General features: G+C 52.4%; 5 protein-coding genes across 5 annotated transcripts; 3 read left to right on the top strand and 2 right to left on the bottom strand.

The window, feature by feature from the left end:
• Positions 1–1,527: 1,527 nt before the first annotated feature.
• J4E83_002472 (uncharacterized protein) lies at positions 1,528–4,132 on the top strand (the record flags this gene model as incomplete). The annotated part of the gene is made up of 3 exons (XM_049329418.1): positions 1,528–1,536; positions 1,888–2,902; positions 2,994–4,132. 3 exons carry the CDS (start codon positions 1,528–1,530, stop codon positions 4,130–4,132), a joined length of 2,163 nt encoding a protein of 720 aa, XP_049191097.1.
• Positions 4,133–6,840: 2,708 nt separating this feature from the next.
• Positions 6,841–8,310, bottom strand: J4E83_002471 (uncharacterized protein; the record flags this gene model as incomplete). Its single annotated transcript, XM_049329417.1, has 1 exon — positions 6,841–8,310. The coding sequence occupies one exon, from the start codon at positions 8,308–8,310 to the stop codon at positions 6,841–6,843; it is 1,470 nt and encodes a 489-aa protein (XP_049191096.1).
• A 1,879-nt stretch (positions 8,311–10,189) lies between these two features.
• J4E83_002470 (uncharacterized protein) lies at positions 10,190–11,626 on the bottom strand (the record flags this gene model as incomplete). Its single annotated transcript, XM_049329416.1, has 2 exons — positions 10,190–11,563; positions 11,618–11,626. 2 exons carry the CDS (start codon positions 11,624–11,626, stop codon positions 10,190–10,192), a joined length of 1,383 nt encoding a protein of 460 aa, XP_049191095.1.
• Positions 11,627–13,760: 2,134 nt separating this feature from the next.
• Positions 13,761–14,844, top strand: J4E83_002469 (uncharacterized protein; the record flags this gene model as incomplete). The annotated part of the gene is made up of 2 exons (XM_049329415.1): positions 13,761–13,972; positions 14,109–14,844. The coding sequence occupies 2 exons, from the start codon at positions 13,761–13,763 to the stop codon at positions 14,842–14,844; spliced, it is 948 nt and encodes a 315-aa protein (XP_049191094.1).
• An 818-nt stretch (positions 14,845–15,662) lies between these two features.
• Positions 15,663–16,394, top strand: J4E83_002468 (uncharacterized protein; the record flags this gene model as incomplete). Its single annotated transcript, XM_049329414.1, has 1 exon — positions 15,663–16,394. The coding sequence occupies one exon, from the start codon at positions 15,663–15,665 to the stop codon at positions 16,392–16,394; it is 732 nt and encodes a 243-aa protein (XP_049191093.1).
• Positions 16,395–19,575: the final 3,181 nt, after the last annotated feature.

Raw genomic sequence — 19,575 nt, 5'->3', positions numbered from 1 at the left:
GTACTCCTCACCTATCATCTGAGTCACACTGCTTCCTTCCATCGCGTCGGGGCATCGGACTAGTGCATTTAAGATGAAAGGTGGTATACCATCCATCAACTCGACCTCGTCATCGGCGTCCCGTGCCGCCACTCCGTATGCGGCATCGTTGTCGTCGAACACAAAAGGACCAAACAAATCTTCGTCGAACTTGTAGTTGTGTTCCGGACAGCACGTTACTTTCTGCCATAGTCGGGAATATGCCTCGTCGGCACTTGCGCGTGTAACAATCTCTTCACCCAGATTCTGCCCATGAGATGCTTCATTGCCATACCATGTCCGGATCCATATAGCACCAGCAGCACGATCCCATTTGCCTGGATCTGACACTTTGCGGCGCTTCTCGAAGACTGACAGATTTGAAGGGATGTGTTGAGGAAGAGGTATATCGTCGCATCGCTCGTGGTAAAGCTGATCAAGACCCGCGCCAGTGAGTGGAGTTCGGAAGAAACCATGAAGTGGGATAGGTAAATCTTACCGAACGGCCACGCTCACCGAGGTGGATCCAGGCTTTGATAATGTTCCGTTCTTGCTCGTCTTGGTGTAGAGATGATTCTGGATCCCATTTCTCCTTTTGCTCTAGATCAGCCGCATTCGATAGAGCTTGCTCGTGCTCGCTGTGTTGACTAAAAGGCGTAGAGTGCAATCCGACGTACTAGAAGGAAATGATCAGAAGGTTCCCAGCCGAACGAGGGTTCTAATGACCGTGAGCTGGCCATTGAGTTCGATGCCGTCGAGTTGAAATATGGATGTGGTGTGAGAAGACATGAACAGGCAGCAGTCTCGGCTGCTGTTCTTGGCGTGTGCAGTGTGTCTCTCATTGGCTCAGATGATCCTTCGAAGATCGCGAGCCGATCTTAACAGTATTGAAGTTACTTCGCTATCCTGTTCCTGGGGTCTGTGACAAGGTCTGTGACGAGATACTTGATCGGAGGCCGCGGCAACAAGTACAATGCAAGCTTTCGCTTTTTGGAAATCCCATCAGGCGACCGCTTCGCCGAAGGATTTGCGCGTGGCATTGCTTTCCTCCAGATTCGCTTGAGTGAAAGGGTGTTCTGAGAAGAGGTAGGGTCGACGATCGCGTCGAACGATGTTTTGTCTCTGATCATGGGTGGCATGGTGTGACAGGATGCGATTGACGTGTACGTTGGTGGGGCGGAAGGTAGAGTTAAAAATGAAATATCTCTAGATTGCTAGAAATATATAATGGTGATGTTTGGGACGTGGAGAGATGAACCACGGGTCAGTCTTGCAGAGGATGAGGGGCTGTAGCATCTGTGCCGAGGGAACCAATGAGTCGATTTGTATATGTACTCTCCGGATTGTTTACCGATATGTAAAAGCCAAATTGCAGGCTCAGATTAGCAGAACTTTGCCGTCGCCGGAAACAGCGGTTCTTCGGCAAGGAGAGCATCCCCTGTTTAACGACACTGCTTTAGCATGGGAAGCTATGGTAAAAAGGTAACGTCACATGTGCTTAGCGCGGCGATGTCGAGAGTACGCAAAATGAGCTTCCGCACAGCCATCGTGCGCAACAACAAGATTTGATGTTACCATGATGCGGTGTTGGGGAAGCAGATTCCAGATGTTGAGTTGATGTTTGTTGGCTGCAGGTCCGGAGTGAGGGCGATGATCTGGGCCTAGGCAATGCGGAAGCTACCCCGGGCGGGCCAACGACGTCAGGGCAGGAGCCACCCAGCCATCCTTGATGTCTCCACTCCAGCACGTCTACACGGACGGTACACCTCACCACGACACCTCACAGCCCTCACCGCATCGCGACACGTACTATCCCCCATATAAGCCATCGCGCATCCATGAGCGCTATCTCCGCGCTGCATGTGGCAGACTCTGCGACAATACCATCGTGATTTTGCCATCCCGGGTTCCAAACGGTCACGGATGGCTTCTGGCAGCATTGGCGACGTGCCTGCCGCGACTTTTGCTGAGTACGTAGACGATCCTTTCTTCGACCACGGTGACGAGGCGGGTGCATCGCAATCGCAGACATCGCTGGAACAGGAGGATGACTTCATGGAGGATGCGCCGCCTGCCGATGCACCGCAATTGGCGCTGGCGCAAAGACCCGAAGCGCCGTCGCGATGCATCGCGGTGCGCCCGGCTCTCACCCACCGTCTCTACTCTCATCGCCTCCATGTGCGGGCCAAAGCTAAGCTGCAACGCGATAGACTTCTCTCCGGCCCTATGATCGACGTCTACGTAGGCGAGTCCAAGCGCCACTGGTCGCTGCATCGCAATCTGCTATGCCACCACTCCGAAACCCTCGAGAACGAGCTGCTAGGCGATGCCGACGGCCACACTAGGAAAGATCGCCTCGATCTTCCCGATTACAACCCTGCCGGCTTCGAGCTGCTGGTGAAATGGCTATATCAGGGCAGCCTCGACGATGTCTCTGACATGGCCGACGCCAACCAGAAGTATGAGTATGCTGTGAGCTGTCACAGACTCTATCTGCTGTGCGATCGCTTTGACATGCTTCAACTGAAGAACGTCGCAATGGATCAGTACCGAAAAGGCCTAAATGAGGCCGAGCTAGTACCTGACGCTGACGAGATTGATGACATCTATCGCAAGAGCCCGACAGGGTCGCCCTTCCGCACGCTCATGACGCGCATCGCGGCCCGCCAGATTATGGATCCTGGTAGTGAGCGCGACGTCGAAACCTATCGCGAGTGCTTCGAAAACAACCCCGACTTCGCCATCGATCTGGTCAAGGCAATCAGGTCGGGCACTGGAGGCATGCTGTTCGACGATCCAACAGATGAGGGTCATGAGTGCGACTACCATGACCACGAAGCTGGCCCGAACTGCCACACAAAGGGCAAGGGCAAAGGGAAGCAAGGTGTGTGACTCCGACCTCTCCCAAGCCCACTCTCAGCACCCTTTCAGCCATCCCATTGCTGTCAAAACGCGTAATAACGTCCATTAACCAGCAAAGAAGAAAGCCGGCCTGTCATCCGCCAAATCAGTCCCCTACATAAGCTCCGACCAGCACAACCGCCCTCCCCGCCCTCCTCCCCCGAAGACGCCTCGCCCGCCTCATCCCCTGCAAGCTCGCCCACAAGAAGGAAGCGCCGGTCCTCTCCGCCGTCGCCTGACAAGCCCGGCGAGCTCGACGGTTGGCACATCGACGGAGATGGCAGTGGCCAGTCAAGCACCCAATCTCGACGCGATTCGCGAGCGGGAGAAGGACAGGGAAAAGCTGCGCAAAGTGACGCCGCCGGAGAGAAGACGCCTGGAGCGGGCTCAAAGCAGTGGAACGGAGATTCAGAGGTCACGCCCAGTCCTAGAAGAGCGCCGCCGAAGCTCAGACGACGCGTCTCACCCACACCAGAATAGCCAGCTTGAAGACCAAGCCTTGAGGGAGCTAGAGGGAGGACCGGTGCAGCCACCACAGCGATCACCGACGCGTCGAGGCATCTGGGAATGGGCGAAATTAGGGACAGGCAGGCTGAATGTCATCGGACGCATACCACATCCCGAATGGAAGGGCCCGACTGTGTCGCACGAAGCTGTCGCGAATGGCAATTCGCGAATCACTACCATTCATGAGACCCATGACGATTTCAGCATCCCCTCCACAACGGCTACCGAGACGAACAATCTGCAAGAATACAACCAAGCAATGGCAGCTAAGCTCGAAGGCTTTGGCTTCCCACACGCTCACATTATCACCTCGCCACACTTCTCGCAGACAAAACGCTCTTCCGATGACCTTGTTGCTGCATCATCTACAGCGAGCACGCCAGCGAATCTGAATCTTGTTCTAGAGGGTGGGACGAACGGCGAGCGCATTACACCGCAGGCCTCGAAAGACAGCCCGCCGTTGACGCCGGACACCCCGACACCGCAACAGCGCAGAAAAGACTCGACGATCGAGACGGAGAGCACACCGACGAAGGTCACCTCCGACAGTGCGAAGGCAGAGATCGCTGATCCACCTCTGAATGGCGTCAAGAAGACCTCTACTCCTACTCCTACTCCTACTCCCGACCGCATCCCCAAGTATCGGATTGCGCTTTCTTCGAATTTCCTTTCGCCAGCTCGCAACAGTCCGAGTCCGGCATCTTAGTTCTTTCACGATCAAAAGCGATACCCTGTACGCACATATAATTTAACGACTAGCGAATCTTGTAATGCAATTCAAATATTCACGAAACGCGCCATAACATGCACTGGAGCACGACACTAGCACAACAATTCACATATGGCTAGCAAGCTCTGAGCAGATGCTCACTATAGATTCACTGACCGCAGAGCTACACCTCTGATGGTTGCAATGTACAAAACACGCAGCGCTGAGTCAAAGCATGTGATATTTGCAGCCATCTACTAGTCGCGCGTCCAGTGAACACTGCCCCACCTCAGCCTCGCAGAAGCGATGTCGCGGTACAAGGTTGTCACCGCCTTGGCGAATGCTGCTCGCCTCGCCACAGCAAGGTCGTCACATTCGGTCTCAAAGCTTCCGAAAGCATAGTATCCTTGAGAAAATTAGCTCCTCCCATCGCCAATCACTTTCGTCTCTTCTCGATTCGCTCATAACCCTCTCGTCACATCACTGTCGCTGACCCAAAGCTGGCGTTTATCACGAAGGCACAGCCATGCCGAAGCACCCACATCACTCTGAGAAAGAAGCCTACTGTTACAAGTCCTTGGGGACAGCGCACAGTATACGGCTCTTACAGATTGTATCAACGAAGGTACATGACAGTACGATGCAGTGGCAGTTTTCGCTGTTAAACACCGATACCAAGCATGCTCCAGAGTACGAGGCGTTGTCGTATGTCTGGGGTACTCCTAGCCGTAAAGAAGCGCTTGAATTGTCGGACGGCACGTTACTTCGGATCACAAAAAGCCTAAAGCGAGCCTTGCCGTACATCGCTATGGACTGCTCCACGGGCTACCTTTGGGTCGATCAAATATGCATCAATCAAGACGATTTGTCCGAACGAGCGCAACAAGTCTCAATCATGGGCAGCATATATTCTAACTGCTCACGCGTTCTAGTGTGGCTGGGGCTGGTTCAAGAACTGAAGTCTGGCATCGCGGCCCAATGCTCATCGTTGGACAGTGTAGTCTCAGTTCCTCTCGACTATGCACCCCCGAGCTACTACATGTGGGTCAGTTGGAGTAAACAGCACGCCGACCATACTATCAGTGATATGGTCGATTGCAAGCGTAAACAAAAGGACCTTTTGGGTTTGTGCGGTAATATCCTGAAGAGCCCGTGGTTCTCTCGAGCTTGGGTATTTCAAGAAGTGGTTCTGCCACGAAAGTCGGCATTCATCCTACAAGACTCCATGATCCCACCCTTCAATCGCGTAACGGTTGTACTCCCCACCCTCTGGGAACTGTGTAAGACTGCATGGAAGTTGGAAACGGACAACCTGTCTACGCCGTCCGGTTATGGGGTATTGAAAGAGATGCATGATCGATGGGCAGAGAGACATAAGCCATCAAACAAATCTCCGATTCCATTAGACCAGGTGCTGCCTACGTTGAGTGCCGAAGCAAAAACTTCCAGCGTTCATGATCAACTCTATGCTTTCTTTGGAATGAATCAAGATGACCGGATTTGTCTGAAACCGTCCTATGAGACTTCTTTGCAGGCCGCCCTGGTAGCAACCGCACGCTCCATCATCGAGGGTACCAAAAGCCTGGATATCTTCGAGACTCTGCCACGATCATCCACAACGAAGACTATACCCTCTTGGGTTCCCAACTTTACCGCACACCGTCTCGTCGTGCCTTTCTTGCCGTTACATGCGCTACGTAGCTCCAACGCACAAACTGAGATGTATTCATGGAACGGTAAATGCGATGAGCGCACTCTGTGGGTACATGGTCGGGTCGTTGCTACCGTAGACGTAGAAGTTGACCACAGAATCTCATCGTCGGAAGAAGACATCAACACAGCGTACCTGCCTTTGCTGCTGCGAATAAGAACCGCCTGGACGACTTCTCGATATTATAATCCAGACGTACCTTTACCAGCGCTTGAGTCCATACTACCGGCGCTTCTTGCGGAAGGGCATTGTGGACCCTGCACGTACGAGCCGGAGGATACCGCTAAATTTGCCAGCCAACTCCAGATCAAATACTGGTGGTTTGCAACGAGCAGAGTGAAAAATCCCACATATCCTGCCGAATACAAATCTTGGGTCCAGGATCACAACATGGAAAAGCGTACCGTAACTGAATATATCAAAGTTGTCATGCAAGGGCGACAGTTGCATATTACACAAGATGGACATCTCGCGACAGGAAGCGGGCTTCAAAGAGGCGACTTGATCTGCATTCTGCATGGCTGCTCGCATCCAGTCGCGCTTCGACACATACCTGAAAAAGACGCGTATGAGGTTGTCAGCACTTGCTATCTGGAAGACTGGATGGATCCGTGGAATACAGAGGCAGTGAACTGGAAAGAAGACGAAGCCCAAGAGTTTGCGTTGATCTAATGCCTGGGAGTTTGGAGTCTAAGTTACGTCTCGTGGTCCTCACACGTTAATCTGGTTCTTGGGTACATATATAGTGGCTAACAAGGTGTTCAAAAGCCGGTAGCGCGCGGTTTCAGACTCTGTGTATCAAGTGTTGCTGTTCAGTTCCCGATAATGCCTTCCACATGGAATGATGCTGCGTGGCGAGTCGGGCCTTCTTTGTTTACTAGCTTCTAGCGCGTCATGGCGCACGTGCAGACGCGTCACGGATTCACCAACCGCCTCACTCATCTGGCCGCATGATACCAAATGACAGCACCATGCCATTTGCATCCGAATTACATCAGTCGCGGCCAATTCTTGCTCTCCCCCAATTCCACCCCCACTTCCTCAACACTGCGGCTGCACACATGCCGAGTACGCCATCGACCAGCCCAATAGAGCTGAATATCCAGCCGTCTCCTATGGCATCCCTGAGTGGCTGGAGTACCGCGACTGCGACGGCCGACAGGGTACACCGGACGATGTTGTTCGAGGCCGCCGCAGTACCGGCTTTGTCAGGAAAGATGTCCACCATCAAAGCGCTGTACAGCTGCAATACGATGGTACATCTAACACCAACAAAGAATTGCAAGATGAGTGGTATGCTGGCATGAGCACCACGCTCAATGGCCCAGCCATAGCCAATGAGAGTGCCGACGGAAAGCACATGCAACGTATACGAGCCACGGGAACGAGCGACCTCAATGGGGAAATTTCGAATATCGTCCCCAGATACACGGTCTAATGGGAGACCATATGATTCGGCCGTCTTCTTGTAGTTGAAGTCCATGAGACGACCTGCAACGAAGCCGCCTACGATGACTCCTGCGCCTCCGGATAAGAAGCATAGACTGACGGTTAATGGGTTGTAACCGTATCGTTGACCGTAAATCAGTGGTATAGAGGCCTGGATACAGTACCACACAGCGTATGGGGAGCCTGCTGACCAGAGGATGAGGAACGTGTCAGCGTAGAAAATGAGACGCACCGAGGAGAACGGATTTGGAAAGCTCCAAACGCCTTTACCACTCTTCTCGGAGTATACGTCATTGGAGCACTCGTGGTCGTTCTGTCTTTCTCGTCTTCCGCTGGACCTGATGACAGACCACCATGTCTTCCACAAGGCGCGAGGACAGACCTCTCCATTGCCAACGATCTTTCTTCCGGTTTCGGGCATAGTCCATCCGATCAGCATCAAAGAAGATGCGCCAAAGATGACAAGCGTCCAGAAAGCCCACTGCGTTTGCCCCGTAGCTAAGACGATACCGCCACCGATGATAGGTCCGAAACATGGTCCGAAGTTCGTAGCGGCAAGCATGGGTCCGAGGATTCTGCCTCGCTCTGCAGGCAAAGAGATATCGGCGACGACCGCGTAAGCTAGCGACATCACTGCCGAACCTCCAATGCTCTGCAAGGACCGAAGGACTAGTAGTGCGGCGTAGCTCTTCTTATTAAAAGCCAGGCCCAGGCTTGCTGCGAGATATATCGCAAAGGTCATCAAGAAGACTGGGCGGCGACCAAGTGAATCTGACAATGGGCCGAAGAAAGCTGGTGAGATTGCCTGGAAGACGAGATAAAGCGTTATGGTCAGATCGATCGCGAATATGGACGCATTGTACTGCCTGCTTAGGCTCTCGATCAGCGGCAGGTAGATTGTAGCCGTCAAGGACGAAGCGAGCGTCAAGTAGCCGAGGAGGTAGGTGAAGTAAGTGCGCTGACGGCTAGTGAAGATGGTGAACGATGGCGCTGATACTGCATCCGGTTCGCCCATCTCGACGCGTGTTTTTGCTGTCGTTGTTGCTAAGATTCAAGGACGGGAAGTGGTGGTGTGTTCGGTTAGAGTGCCATATCGCTAGGCTCATGCACTCAAGTGGCACTGTGATAAGCAAGGGTCAAGTTCGCTGTTGGATGTTACACCAACGATGACTCCCGTATTGGCACTCGCCACATCTTGTACACTTGAACTATCGGTTTCCGCATCGTTTTGCTGCTGGCTATCACCGGTTTTGCATGCGCATTGTTGCTCGGGTCATGGCTGATACAGAGGTCGTGCGCATCAAGACCGTCGTGCCCCGCACGGTGATCTCATACGTTGATCCCCGCGTCGCAGCATGTGAGTTGACAGGGCATTTGATCTCGTCTACGCTGCTAATGTGAGTATCAGTGCTTCCTGCTGGGTCTAAGATCAAAAGGATATCACCTCATGGCTTCTCGAATTGGAACCAAACTGCTCGGATCCACACACTGAATACAATCGGCGAAGCAGTCTCATATTTTCTGAAGGTCGGTAACCTAATGCATGGTAATTCTTGCTAAGCCTAACCGCCATCCAGGTCTCCTGTGGCGATGTAGGTAAGGGTATGATGCTTGGGGAGTTTACTTCAATGTCAGCCCTTTACGAAAACATGCCAGATCTCGTCCCGCAGCCGATCGGTTGGGGTACCTACACAAAAGATGCGAACACTTACGTCTTCATATGCGCATTCCGCGAGATGACTGGAGAAGTACCTGGCGAGGCATCCACCGCAGTTGACCACAGTGAAGAATCTCACAGTAGATCAAGTAAAGAGCTCCAACGCATTAGTGACTTCACTGGCCAGATCGCCCGCCTTCACAAAACCGCGCTTTCCCCAACAGGAAGATTCGGCTTTCCCGTCACGACATACGGGGGTAGACTTCCTCAAGACACCACCTTTTGCGATACTTGGGAAGAGAGCTTTACACGTGGCATACAGCGGATGTTCGATCTTGAAGAAGGGCAGCATGGCCATGAAGAAGACATGATACAGCTGCGCACATTGGTCGTGAACAAAGCGATACCGCGATTGTTGCGGCCTCTAGAGACCGAGGGAAGGAGTATTTCAGCATGCTTGATGCATGGTGATCTTTGGGATGGCAATACCGGAGTTGACAGAGAGACGCGGAAGCCAGTGATCTTCGACGCGTGCTCGTCGTATGCGCATCACGAGTGTAAGCATCATGAGCTTGCGGTTTGGCAGACACTGACCGTATCCATCGGATCTTAGATGAGCTAGCTCCATGGCGACTAAAGCGTCACAAGATCAGTGGAGCCTATATAGCCGAATACCTCAAGCACTACCCGGCTTCGGAGCCTAAAGAGGACTTTGAAGACAGGAACGCTTTGTATTGCATGTAAGTCTCGCTAATGCAGCATAGTTTGTTCAGTCGAGCTCAGCTGATGGCTTCATAGAAGGTTCAATCTCTGCTCCTCGGCACTATACCCTGGAGAGCTCAAGTACCGTGAATTGTAAGATCTTTCCATACAGTTGAGAGAAACTTTACTAAGCTCCTGCAGTGTCAAGAATGAGATGAAGGCGCTCTTGTTGAGCCTTTTCGGCGATCTCGAACATGCGAAGGTGTGGCAGGATACTGGAGTCACGGGACGGAGTGATCGACCGAGCAAGTTGTAATTTTGTTCTACTGGGATACGGAAATGTTACATCGTTAAATACGAAAATAAAAGACGCACCAAGTGAGCGCGAAGTTTCGCATGTCGTTCAGTCAAGACATCGGCCGCCAGCGACCGGAGAAACAGGTAACGTCGATACGGGAGCTGATAGGAAATCGATGACAGAAGCGACAGAAAAATGGTCGGTGCGCAAAGAAACCCCTCAAGATCAAGCAGCCACTTAGTAGTTAACTTCTGACTCGCAATCGCCGCCATTACCGATCTCAAGACCGTCACCAGCGGCAGATCGCAAAGCATCGGTAACGGTTTGCTTGTAAGGCAAGCGAAGACCCAGATCCAAGAAGAGACTCGCATGCCACTCGTGTTCATCCAAAGCTTCGTACTTGAAATCCCATTGGCTCATATCGATACCTTTGCTGTCGCCGAGGGAATTTTCGTATCTCAATTCGCTGTACACGGCCTGTTGGGCTGCGAAGGCCGTGCGCAGCTTTTCGCCGTAGTCGTTCCTGAGCCATCCCGCCCCCCAGATAGATGCGGTGCACTTCTCTCCGTTTTGGCAGTTCTCGATCTTGCACCATGCTTTCGGTGTGGAGGGCCGCTGGCCCGTGGGTGTGATGGTGAATCTCCAGCCGTTGATCTCGAACTCTCCACCAGCCTTCCAGCCCACTGGGTTTTTCCATCGGTCGTTGTTGCACTCGTCTAATATCTTGTGAAGATTTGTCTTGCATTCCTCCACGGTAGGTACAGGCCCTGCGGTGAGTCTGCTGGTGACGCCGATTTCGACTGCCTCGGGGGTACTTGAAAAATAATGCCCTGTACCGATAGAGCCAGTAGCACCCTCCAGCTTGGGACAGTAGGTGTTGTCGATAAGATCAAGGAGCGCGTCTTTCGCAACGTACTTGTTCTCCAAGTCATTGCAGGAGAGCTCGGATGTAGGTGTTGCAGTGCCCTCGAGACCTTGGTACGCAGCAAAGAATGCATTCTTGTAGGCCTCGTGGCCTTGAATGGTAGGGTGAAAAGTACGTAAAAGCGCAAGCGGGAGCCACTCCACAGTTGGCTCGTCTGGATCATCGGTCGCGACGTTATTCGGCTGATCCGCAAGATCAATTGAAGCTCCGTTGAGCACCTCGTTTGCGATTAGACAGGTGAAATAGTCACCGGGCCCTCTACCACTGTCGATGCTAGCTTGGCAGTTACCGGAGGGGGTAGTATCGCTAACAGTAAAGTTCGTCGCTCCGTTGGTAAAGAACTCAAAAGGAAAGAACCAAATGTTCTTGTTTCGATAGCTTGGTTCTTCGACGCCCTCTTCACAGAAGCGGTGCCCATCGAAGTACGGATCTGTATCAACGTATGTTATCTTCCCACTTTCAGGCTGGCTTGCATCAATGATGGACTGTATTTTCTTGTTGAGTCTGAGAGTCAGACTGTTCATCTGCGTTCGCCGGTCTTTCGTAAGTGGCAAGGTCTTGTTGTCTCTGCAAAAGGATTTGAAACTGACTTTGCTGCAGTATTCGGTATCCGGATTGAAGAAACGCGGATATCCAGTAATGAACAGATGTGTTCCGGGGGCGTTGTCGAAAATTGTCTTGATAGCCTGTGGGAATTCATCGACAAATGTTCCATCGATACCATCAATCTTCTTTTGTACGTCGTTCATCGCTGTCTGGCACTGATCCGAGCAGTCATTGAACGGTGGTGAAGGGCTACACCCGCCGCATCCCACATGGCGGAAGCGATAGATACACTTTGTTATACGTCAATACAAAGAGGTTTTAACGAGAGGTTGCAGACTTACTTGGTCAAGCAGGTCGCTGAACCCAACGTCATTTCCGCCGATCGATAACGTAACAAGTTGTGGATAGAACCCGTTGATGCGCTGGGCTTGCGGAATTGGTGTTGGGACGGGGTCACCGGAATCGTTTGAGTCTTCAGCCTGTGGTTCTTTGAAAACGTGCTTGGTCAGGGCTCCCGTGCAAGCAACGAAGCCGAATCCATCTATGGTGTCTCTGCCTTTGCGTAGTATATCATCAGCTGCGACCTGACGAGTCCAAGAACCTTCATGGCGATGGCACCAGGTCTCTCTACCATGGTCGTATTGGGGGCCAGCACCTGGACCAGCAGCGAATGAGTCTCCGAGCGCTGCATAACGGTCGACCTGAAAACCGTCCCGGGGATAGAAGCGATGGCCTATAAGGGCGGTCAAGGAAGGTTGCAAAGCTACCGCTAAGACTAGAAGCTCTTGAATGCGCATCGTGGGTGATTTCTGTGTAAATCAATGATGAAAAACACTGTAGATGGCTACATGCTCCCCGACATGTTGCTTTATATGCAAACATGCCCCCACGAGCTTCTAGAAACGAGCTCCATGTCACGGCGTGGTTCGCAAGTATGAACGAATTACCTTGTTTGAAGCTGAGACACATGGGACTGTGAAAGCCCATAAAGCTGACCCGGTCTCGAGTCGCTGTGCCACTGGACTGCCTGCTGCCAGTGGTGAAGTCGGCAAAGACCGCAGATCGTGCTTTTCAAACACTGATCGCGGCACGGCAGTGGAACAGAAGGGGCCATTACTTTGAACTACCTACCTAGACATCTGAAGGTAGGAACGCGGCACACTGACGTCGTCTGCCATGCGCTGCTTCTCCGACACTCATCGATCATTGCGCGGGCTGCATAGCGAATCACTGCGGCATCTCCGGAAGTGTCTACCACAGTGTATTGACGTTGTCAAGTCCATGGCTTGTATACGAGCGATAATTCGTGATGAGGGTGAAGCCATACTGTCCACGGGATTCGGTGGCCTTCTATCAAGCCCGAGAGTGAATCTTGGTCTAGTCGATGGCCCCAACCTTGTGGAACACGCTCGCCTCTTCTCGACATCGCATACGGCGTTGTCAGCGTTTCATAATGAAGACAGTTAATGAAATGAGACTCCTCGGTACTGTGTGCTTACGGTATGTGCGACTTTCGCGTGATACCGGTATGGCCGTCCTGTGGTGGCTAGGACATTCCGAAAAGGTTGCGGTCGTTGACAGCGCAGGGCTATCAGCCACTATCATAACCATTGCCGTGATACCGAAAATCGCATCGGCATCACAATCTATTATTTTCTTTCGATTTGGTTGGCCGCTGGTTGAAGGGGGCATCATATGCTCGGTCGCTGCGTATGTGTTAAGGAAGCATGTATTGACGTAACGCTCGAGAATCTGGTCAGACGGACCGTCCATTCGGGAAAGCGGCAGGGACGAAAGGCTCCTGCACCATGTATCTTGACAGGTATGCGTGTTGCATGAATAGAAGCGGTCGCAACTTGGGCAGGGGCGCAAAGGAGGTCGAGTTCTCGTTCCGAGTGAAAACAAATGTAAGCGCAGACCTTCTGCAAGCATGCAGTTGGGTTACCTATGACGGCATGACCCTGCCAAGACGCTAGCTCCAAATCTCCAGAAGGTGCCACCGTGCCATCTCAGGCCCCGGGGCCGTCACCAACGTCAATCAACCGTAGTGGGAACTGGGGCCAGAACTTTGGGGCTGCCCTGCGGCACAGAAACAGTAATCTATAGCAATACTGCTTGAGACATTGGGGGCCGCTCATCCCATCGAGAGTGTTGCATCGATCTCGGCACAATGGTCCCTGGCACCGCGCCGCAGAGGCACTGCGACTATCACTTTGGATCAAACACGCCCCAGATCTCACAACGCTGCTGAGAAGGAACAGCGAGCCCACTTAGCTCACACTACTGTTTGGCTCTCCCTCTCGCTATCCATCGGGGCTTCTAACTTATTTCACAGTCATGTCTCCCAACTTCCATCTGTTCATGATATGCGCTATAGTCTGCTGGTCACTTTTCTCCTCAGCCTACCGCGCAACATCAGCAGACACTCTCACCGTCGGTTTTGCACTCACGGTCGACCATGCCACTGCCACAATTCGCCACAACAGCACGTTCTTTGAGGACCTGGTCAAAGTCGAAGCTTCGGAGGAATACATCAAGTTGATGCAAAGGTTCTCGTTGTGGTCCTCTCAGCATCCTAGGTGTGTTTTCTTGTCAGATCATACGCTCAAGACAAAAAGCTGATTCTCACCCAAGCCCACCATATGCATCACTCGGTGACTTATGGAACGATATCCCTCGTCAAAGAGAACGAGACGCACGCAAGAAGAAAGGACTTCCTGCTTCCAATGACGTGGCTGTAATTGCGGCATTGCTCAAAGCCATCAAAGACGTTGCTGAAGCATCTGTGGGCGCTTCCGTTTCCGCTCTAGTGAGCTTCCCTGCTCTGCCTGGCCTATATCAGGAGGATATAGTCGATGCCGCCTATTACGTTGGTCTTGAAGGATTAGCAAAAGGCCTCGCGCGTCATCCTCACGAACTCATCGCTGCATACGCGGGTCACGGATACGACCTGTGCAAGAGCTACAACCCCGTAAAACGATGCGTGCCGGACGACGGAGACAGTTTCACAACCCGTACCGTGCTGCTGGCTGAATACACGGAAACCGCACTGCTGTTGCACTTGGAAGGTCTGAACGGAGCAGTCGAACTGTCATGGCCGAATATGTACCTTAACCTGCAATTCGACCTAGGTAGCTCTCGAACGCCGGAAGAGCAGGACGTTCGCAATAGCGTGCTACATTTTCTGTACCATCACTACAACGAGCGATTAGGGAGAGGACCACCGGACATGACCGTCATCTTGGTGGGTGATGCGGAAAGCGTCGGTGACGGCAAGGTGCAACGAGCGACGAAGACTGTGCTTGAAGCACTTGGGGCGCATGCCGAAGTTCTGGCTGATAATTCAGCCTATATCGCAGCAAGGGGAGCAGCGGAGATGGCGTGGCGAGCGCTGGATCACGAAGAAAGAATGGAGTTGTGACGTTCATGTACTGCGGCGACCTACCATGAACGAGCCATTCCCGATTTCGAAGTCCAAACAACATCAATCTATTTGAGCCATCTCAAACAAGAACTATTGCAAACTGAAGATATTGTGATGTTTGTACCAAGTGCATCTAGAAAGATCTAGTTGTCGAACAGTTTCCAGAGTTGAGTATTGACCGCAAGTTTAGCATCGAAGCGCTATACAGTCAACACCAGATCGCGCCAATACACTACACAATTTGCGCGGCTTCGATGGAAAAGCGGCACAGAAACACTGCGCAGCCTTGAGCAAGCCAACCCCGCTCTTGCACTGAAACATCAGGGGCGAAGCACGCTCACCGATGGTACTGTGCCACATGAGCACATCATCGTTGCCTAAAGACCTTCTCATATGCTGTGATACTGCCCCAACTCACTGAAGCGTAGCAATCACTATCATGGCGAAGATGTCATGCCTCATCCTCGCATTCGCTTTATCGCCCTGGCTAGTCGCCTGCACTCAGACCATCCTATCCTTAGACGAGACAGTATCCAACCGGCCGACGGTTGGCTTCGCCCTAACCGTAGACCACATCGTCGCATCTGTTCGTTGGAACAATGTCTCAACGGAAGATTTGGTAGAGCTAAAAGCGTCCGAAGAGTACATCGAACTCATACGGCATTTCTCACACCCGTCGTCTCAACACCCAAGGTATGGCTCCCATTGCAAGTAGCCTAGTGGCAATCTGAGCGACTACTAAGACCGGTAACAGCCCTCCATACCACAGTCTCAAGGACATTTTTGATGACTGGCCCCGCCAAGCAAAACGATCCATGCGAAAGAAACTCGGCCTCCCGGCATCGAGCGAAGTGGGCATCATAGCCAAGGCCCTGAAGCCCGTGATCGAAGTAGCCGAAACGTATGCTGGCTCCCCGCTGTCAGCCTTGATCAGCTTTCCGGCATTACCAGGTCTTTATCAAGAAGACATCGCGGATGCGGCGAGCTATGTCGGCCTCGCGAAGTTGGGCCCTTGGCTAGAAGCATCTCATCCACACGAAGACGTCGCCGCATACGCAGGAAACGGTCTGGGTCTCTGTAAAGACTACCACAACGAAGAGAAATGTCGTGAAGAGGGGAGGAACCTCACATCTCGCCATACGCTACTGGTCGAACACACTGAGTCCGCGCTTCTTCTACACCGCGACATCCTTCGGGAATCGATCGAGATATCGGACCCGTATATGGATCTTGCAACCTCATTCGACTTAGGTAGTGGTGGTGAGCCTGACGAACTGGACATACAAGATTTTGTCCTAAGTTTCTTGTATCACCAGTATTATTACCCGACGCCTCATCCTCCCGATTCAATTACTGTGATGATGACGGGTAGTCCCGAAAGTCTCAGCGATGGGAAAGCTCGGAGGGTTACGAAACGTGTCATCGAGGCGCTAGGCGCAAAAGCTGAAATGTTAGAAGAGAACCCTAGCTTCAAAGCTGCAAGAGGCGCAGCTGAGCTGGCATGGCGAGCGTTGAAGTTCAGTGAAGGTGAAGTTTATCGCACTTAGGTGTTCTATTGGGATCATTGACGTGGGTGCATTTCCGAGTCGTATCCTACGTAGTCTCTGGAATCTGAAATGGTGAAAGATCGAGATCTGTCGATCCACCTAGAATCAGTTGACTCATCAACTTCCCCGTGCCCGGTCCGAGTGTCAGTCCCCAAGACCCATGCCCCCAGCACAAAAACACATTACCACGTCTTCCATCTGCCTGAAGACCGCTATGATGCGAGAGTTTATCAGACTCGACCATAGCCATCATCGGGCGCCCCGAGCGCGTAACAGGTCGAAACGCCCGTCCAAGCGCCACAACCTCTAGCTCCTTGAACGCATCTGCATCGTCAGCGCTGTGAAGGCGAAGAAAACGGTAGGCGCGACCTGTGAGTTCCGCAATCTTTGCAGCATCTGGCGGACCTCTCGAGCCTAATGCAGGTAGCGTGCCCTTCTCATCTTTTGCTCCGCAAACCCAGATCGTGCCGTCGTTGCGACCTGCGAACTCCAACTTTTCCCCCACGATATCATTCAGGCCGACAAAAGCTACTGACTTCTTCGCAGCAGGATTCGGATTTCGGAAGACGATCCAGTCACCTGCCTCTGTGGCGGAGTCGATTTGGATTGAAGACGAGGGAAACAGTGTTTTGTGGACCATCGGAGTCCATGGACCCCCGGCTAGAACGAAGTTGTCGCATGGGATTCTGACTGAGGATGAGTCTTCTCGAACAACGATTACTGCAGTGGCTCGGTTTTCTTGGTTCAACTCGACGGCAGTGACTCTTGTAGATGTCTCAATGCGAACATGCATGTCAATACATGCTCTTTCAAGCCATTTGCCGAGGCCAACTGGGTTGCTGCAACAAACTTGATCAGCATAAGAAGGTGATGCATGTACAACAAGCATGCTTACACCATCGCGTTGTTTGCCCCCAAGAACTCGGTGTCGACCCCCCACGCATCGCTCGTTCGAAGCCAGTCCGGCAAAAGCTCTTGACCATCTCCATCGTTCTTGGTCAACCCGAAGATGGAATGGAAGCGGAGTCCAGCAGTATCACACAGCTCGGTACTTTCTGCTAAATCACGCCAAGCTGCGAAACTGTACTTCCCAAACTGCTCCATGATCTTATCGTTGAATTTGTAGTGGATGCATCCTGTACAGGTCCCGGACGTCTCTCCGAATGCGCTCGCTGATGCTTCTATGACGATAATGGTGCTGCTGCTCGAGAGACCGGTTCGACGATTTGCGTGCGCGAGATGATAGGCAGTCCACAGACCAATGGATCCCGCGCCTACGATGACGGTCGTCTTGTTCTCCGCGGACATATCTTCAACCTCGCCGGAGGTGAATGAGGGTGTTGAGACGATGCTCGATCTTTCAGGAGTGTCTCCGCCGGTGGGGTCAAGGGCGGGGTCGATGAACTCTGCTGGCCCCTGGCTCTTGGAATCAGTGCACGTGGGCTGACAATGGGTAGCTTAGAGACCCTGACCGACGGACAAGCTGAGAGGGCGACAAAGGTCGTTATTCAGGTCGAGCATTGGGAATAAATGAGAAGATGAAGTCTTGAACATGCAGTGTGCATTGGTAAAGTAGTCGTTTGCTCGATAGCTCCAAAGGGGGTACCCTCAGCATATCCGCGTCGCCGGATCATGATTATAATCAAACGCCTTCAGCAGCGCCACCAAATGCAGCGCCGCACCCCCAACAGCACAAAGATGAAAGATCTGATGTGAGCAACCCCAGATATCGAAAAGTCCCGGGCGAAATCTCTCCGGGAAGCGGATCTGTTGCAAAATGTCAGTAATGTTCACTCCAACCGAATGTGGTCCTGAAAAGACTTACCGCATAGATAAAAGCCCCCGTAATATAAAACAGCCCCTCAAAGATCATCAACCGCCACCCCATCTGCCTATCCGCCTGCTCCTTGCCAAACGCCTGAGCCGCATGCGTCATCGGCACCGCCCCCGACCAGCCAATCGCACAAAACAGCGTCGCCCTCGCCCACCTCCATTTCGGCGTGCGGAACCGCGGTATCGAACAAAGCGTTGCCGCACCCGTGACAATCGAAGTAATCCCAGCGGAATACAACACCCAGTATTGTTTCTGGCAGTAAAACCCATAGTACGTGCCCGAATACACCGTGCCAACGATCAGCACGAAGATGCCGTAAAGATCCAGTTGCAACCACGTATGATACACTTTGCTCGAGTGATTGCCAAACATGTGGAACGTAGCACTAACGCCGAAACACACGACCGCACTACCAACGAAAACCCCAAAAGCCAGCAAATCATTGATATCAGCAGTCTCATAACGGCTGCTAATATTGCTGTAGGCGTAGATGGCGTAGAAGAGGATAAAGACAGCGCCGATGAGATGCGTGTAAATATTTCCAGTCTGGTTGTGCAGATACGACAAACTCTTCAGACATTCGCGGTAGGAATTGGTGGTGCAACGATAATGGTTTTTGAGGTACTCGTTGTCGCGTTGCCAAGGGTGGACTTCTTGGAAGGTGTAGAGTGTGCGGCTTGGCGCCGGGGGCGCGGAGACGGAGCGTTTGGTTGGGGTGTTTGTTGTGAGGGGGGTTAGGTAGGTTGTTGACATGTTGGCGGGGGATTGAGATCCTGAAGGTATTGTTGGAGGGTTTTCTTCCTGGAGTCCAACGGGTTGATCAAGGAGATAAAGAGAAAGGAGACAAGAAAGGCGTAAATGAGGAACCGTCAACGAGGGCGATGCGCATCCTTGTACTCGTATGTCCACCTCTTGCGTCTGCTCGCAATTAAAGCAAAGACCTCAGTCAACACCTGTCGTTCGGTCAAATCAAATAATACACAAAGTCGCTATCGTGTGAAGTCCCCAAACAGAAACAGCGAGCTCCCACGGTACTTAAAGGGACACCTGTGGCTCGGGCCCATCCAGACCCCCTTGACAGGTACATAAGCCTTGTGGCAGTGCAACCGCACCGGGCGGAACGGCATAATGAACCATCAAGCGTCCCCTCAAAGGAGCAGGAGAGAACCTGGAACTGGGAAAGCGGGTACCTACGTAGCAGATAACACATGTGTGTGGGCTAGATCAAAAGGGGGTACACGTGGGGAGATGCCGAGGCGCGTTTGATTGGTGGAGCCACGCGTCCCTGTCAGCACCGACAATGGGCACAAGCCAGCAACTTCATTTCAGAAGAGAACAAGCAAATGA

Source organism: Alternaria metachromatica (assembly GCF_023757995.1).
Source record: "Alternaria metachromatica strain BMP 0045 chromosome Unknown scaffold_4, whole genome shotgun sequence".
In the NCBI taxonomy this organism is placed as follows: domain Eukaryota; kingdom Fungi; phylum Ascomycota; class Dothideomycetes; order Pleosporales; family Pleosporaceae; genus Alternaria; species Alternaria metachromatica.
Note: the sequence above shows the minus strand (reverse complement) of the source record. Positions and strands in the feature narration are given on the sequence as shown.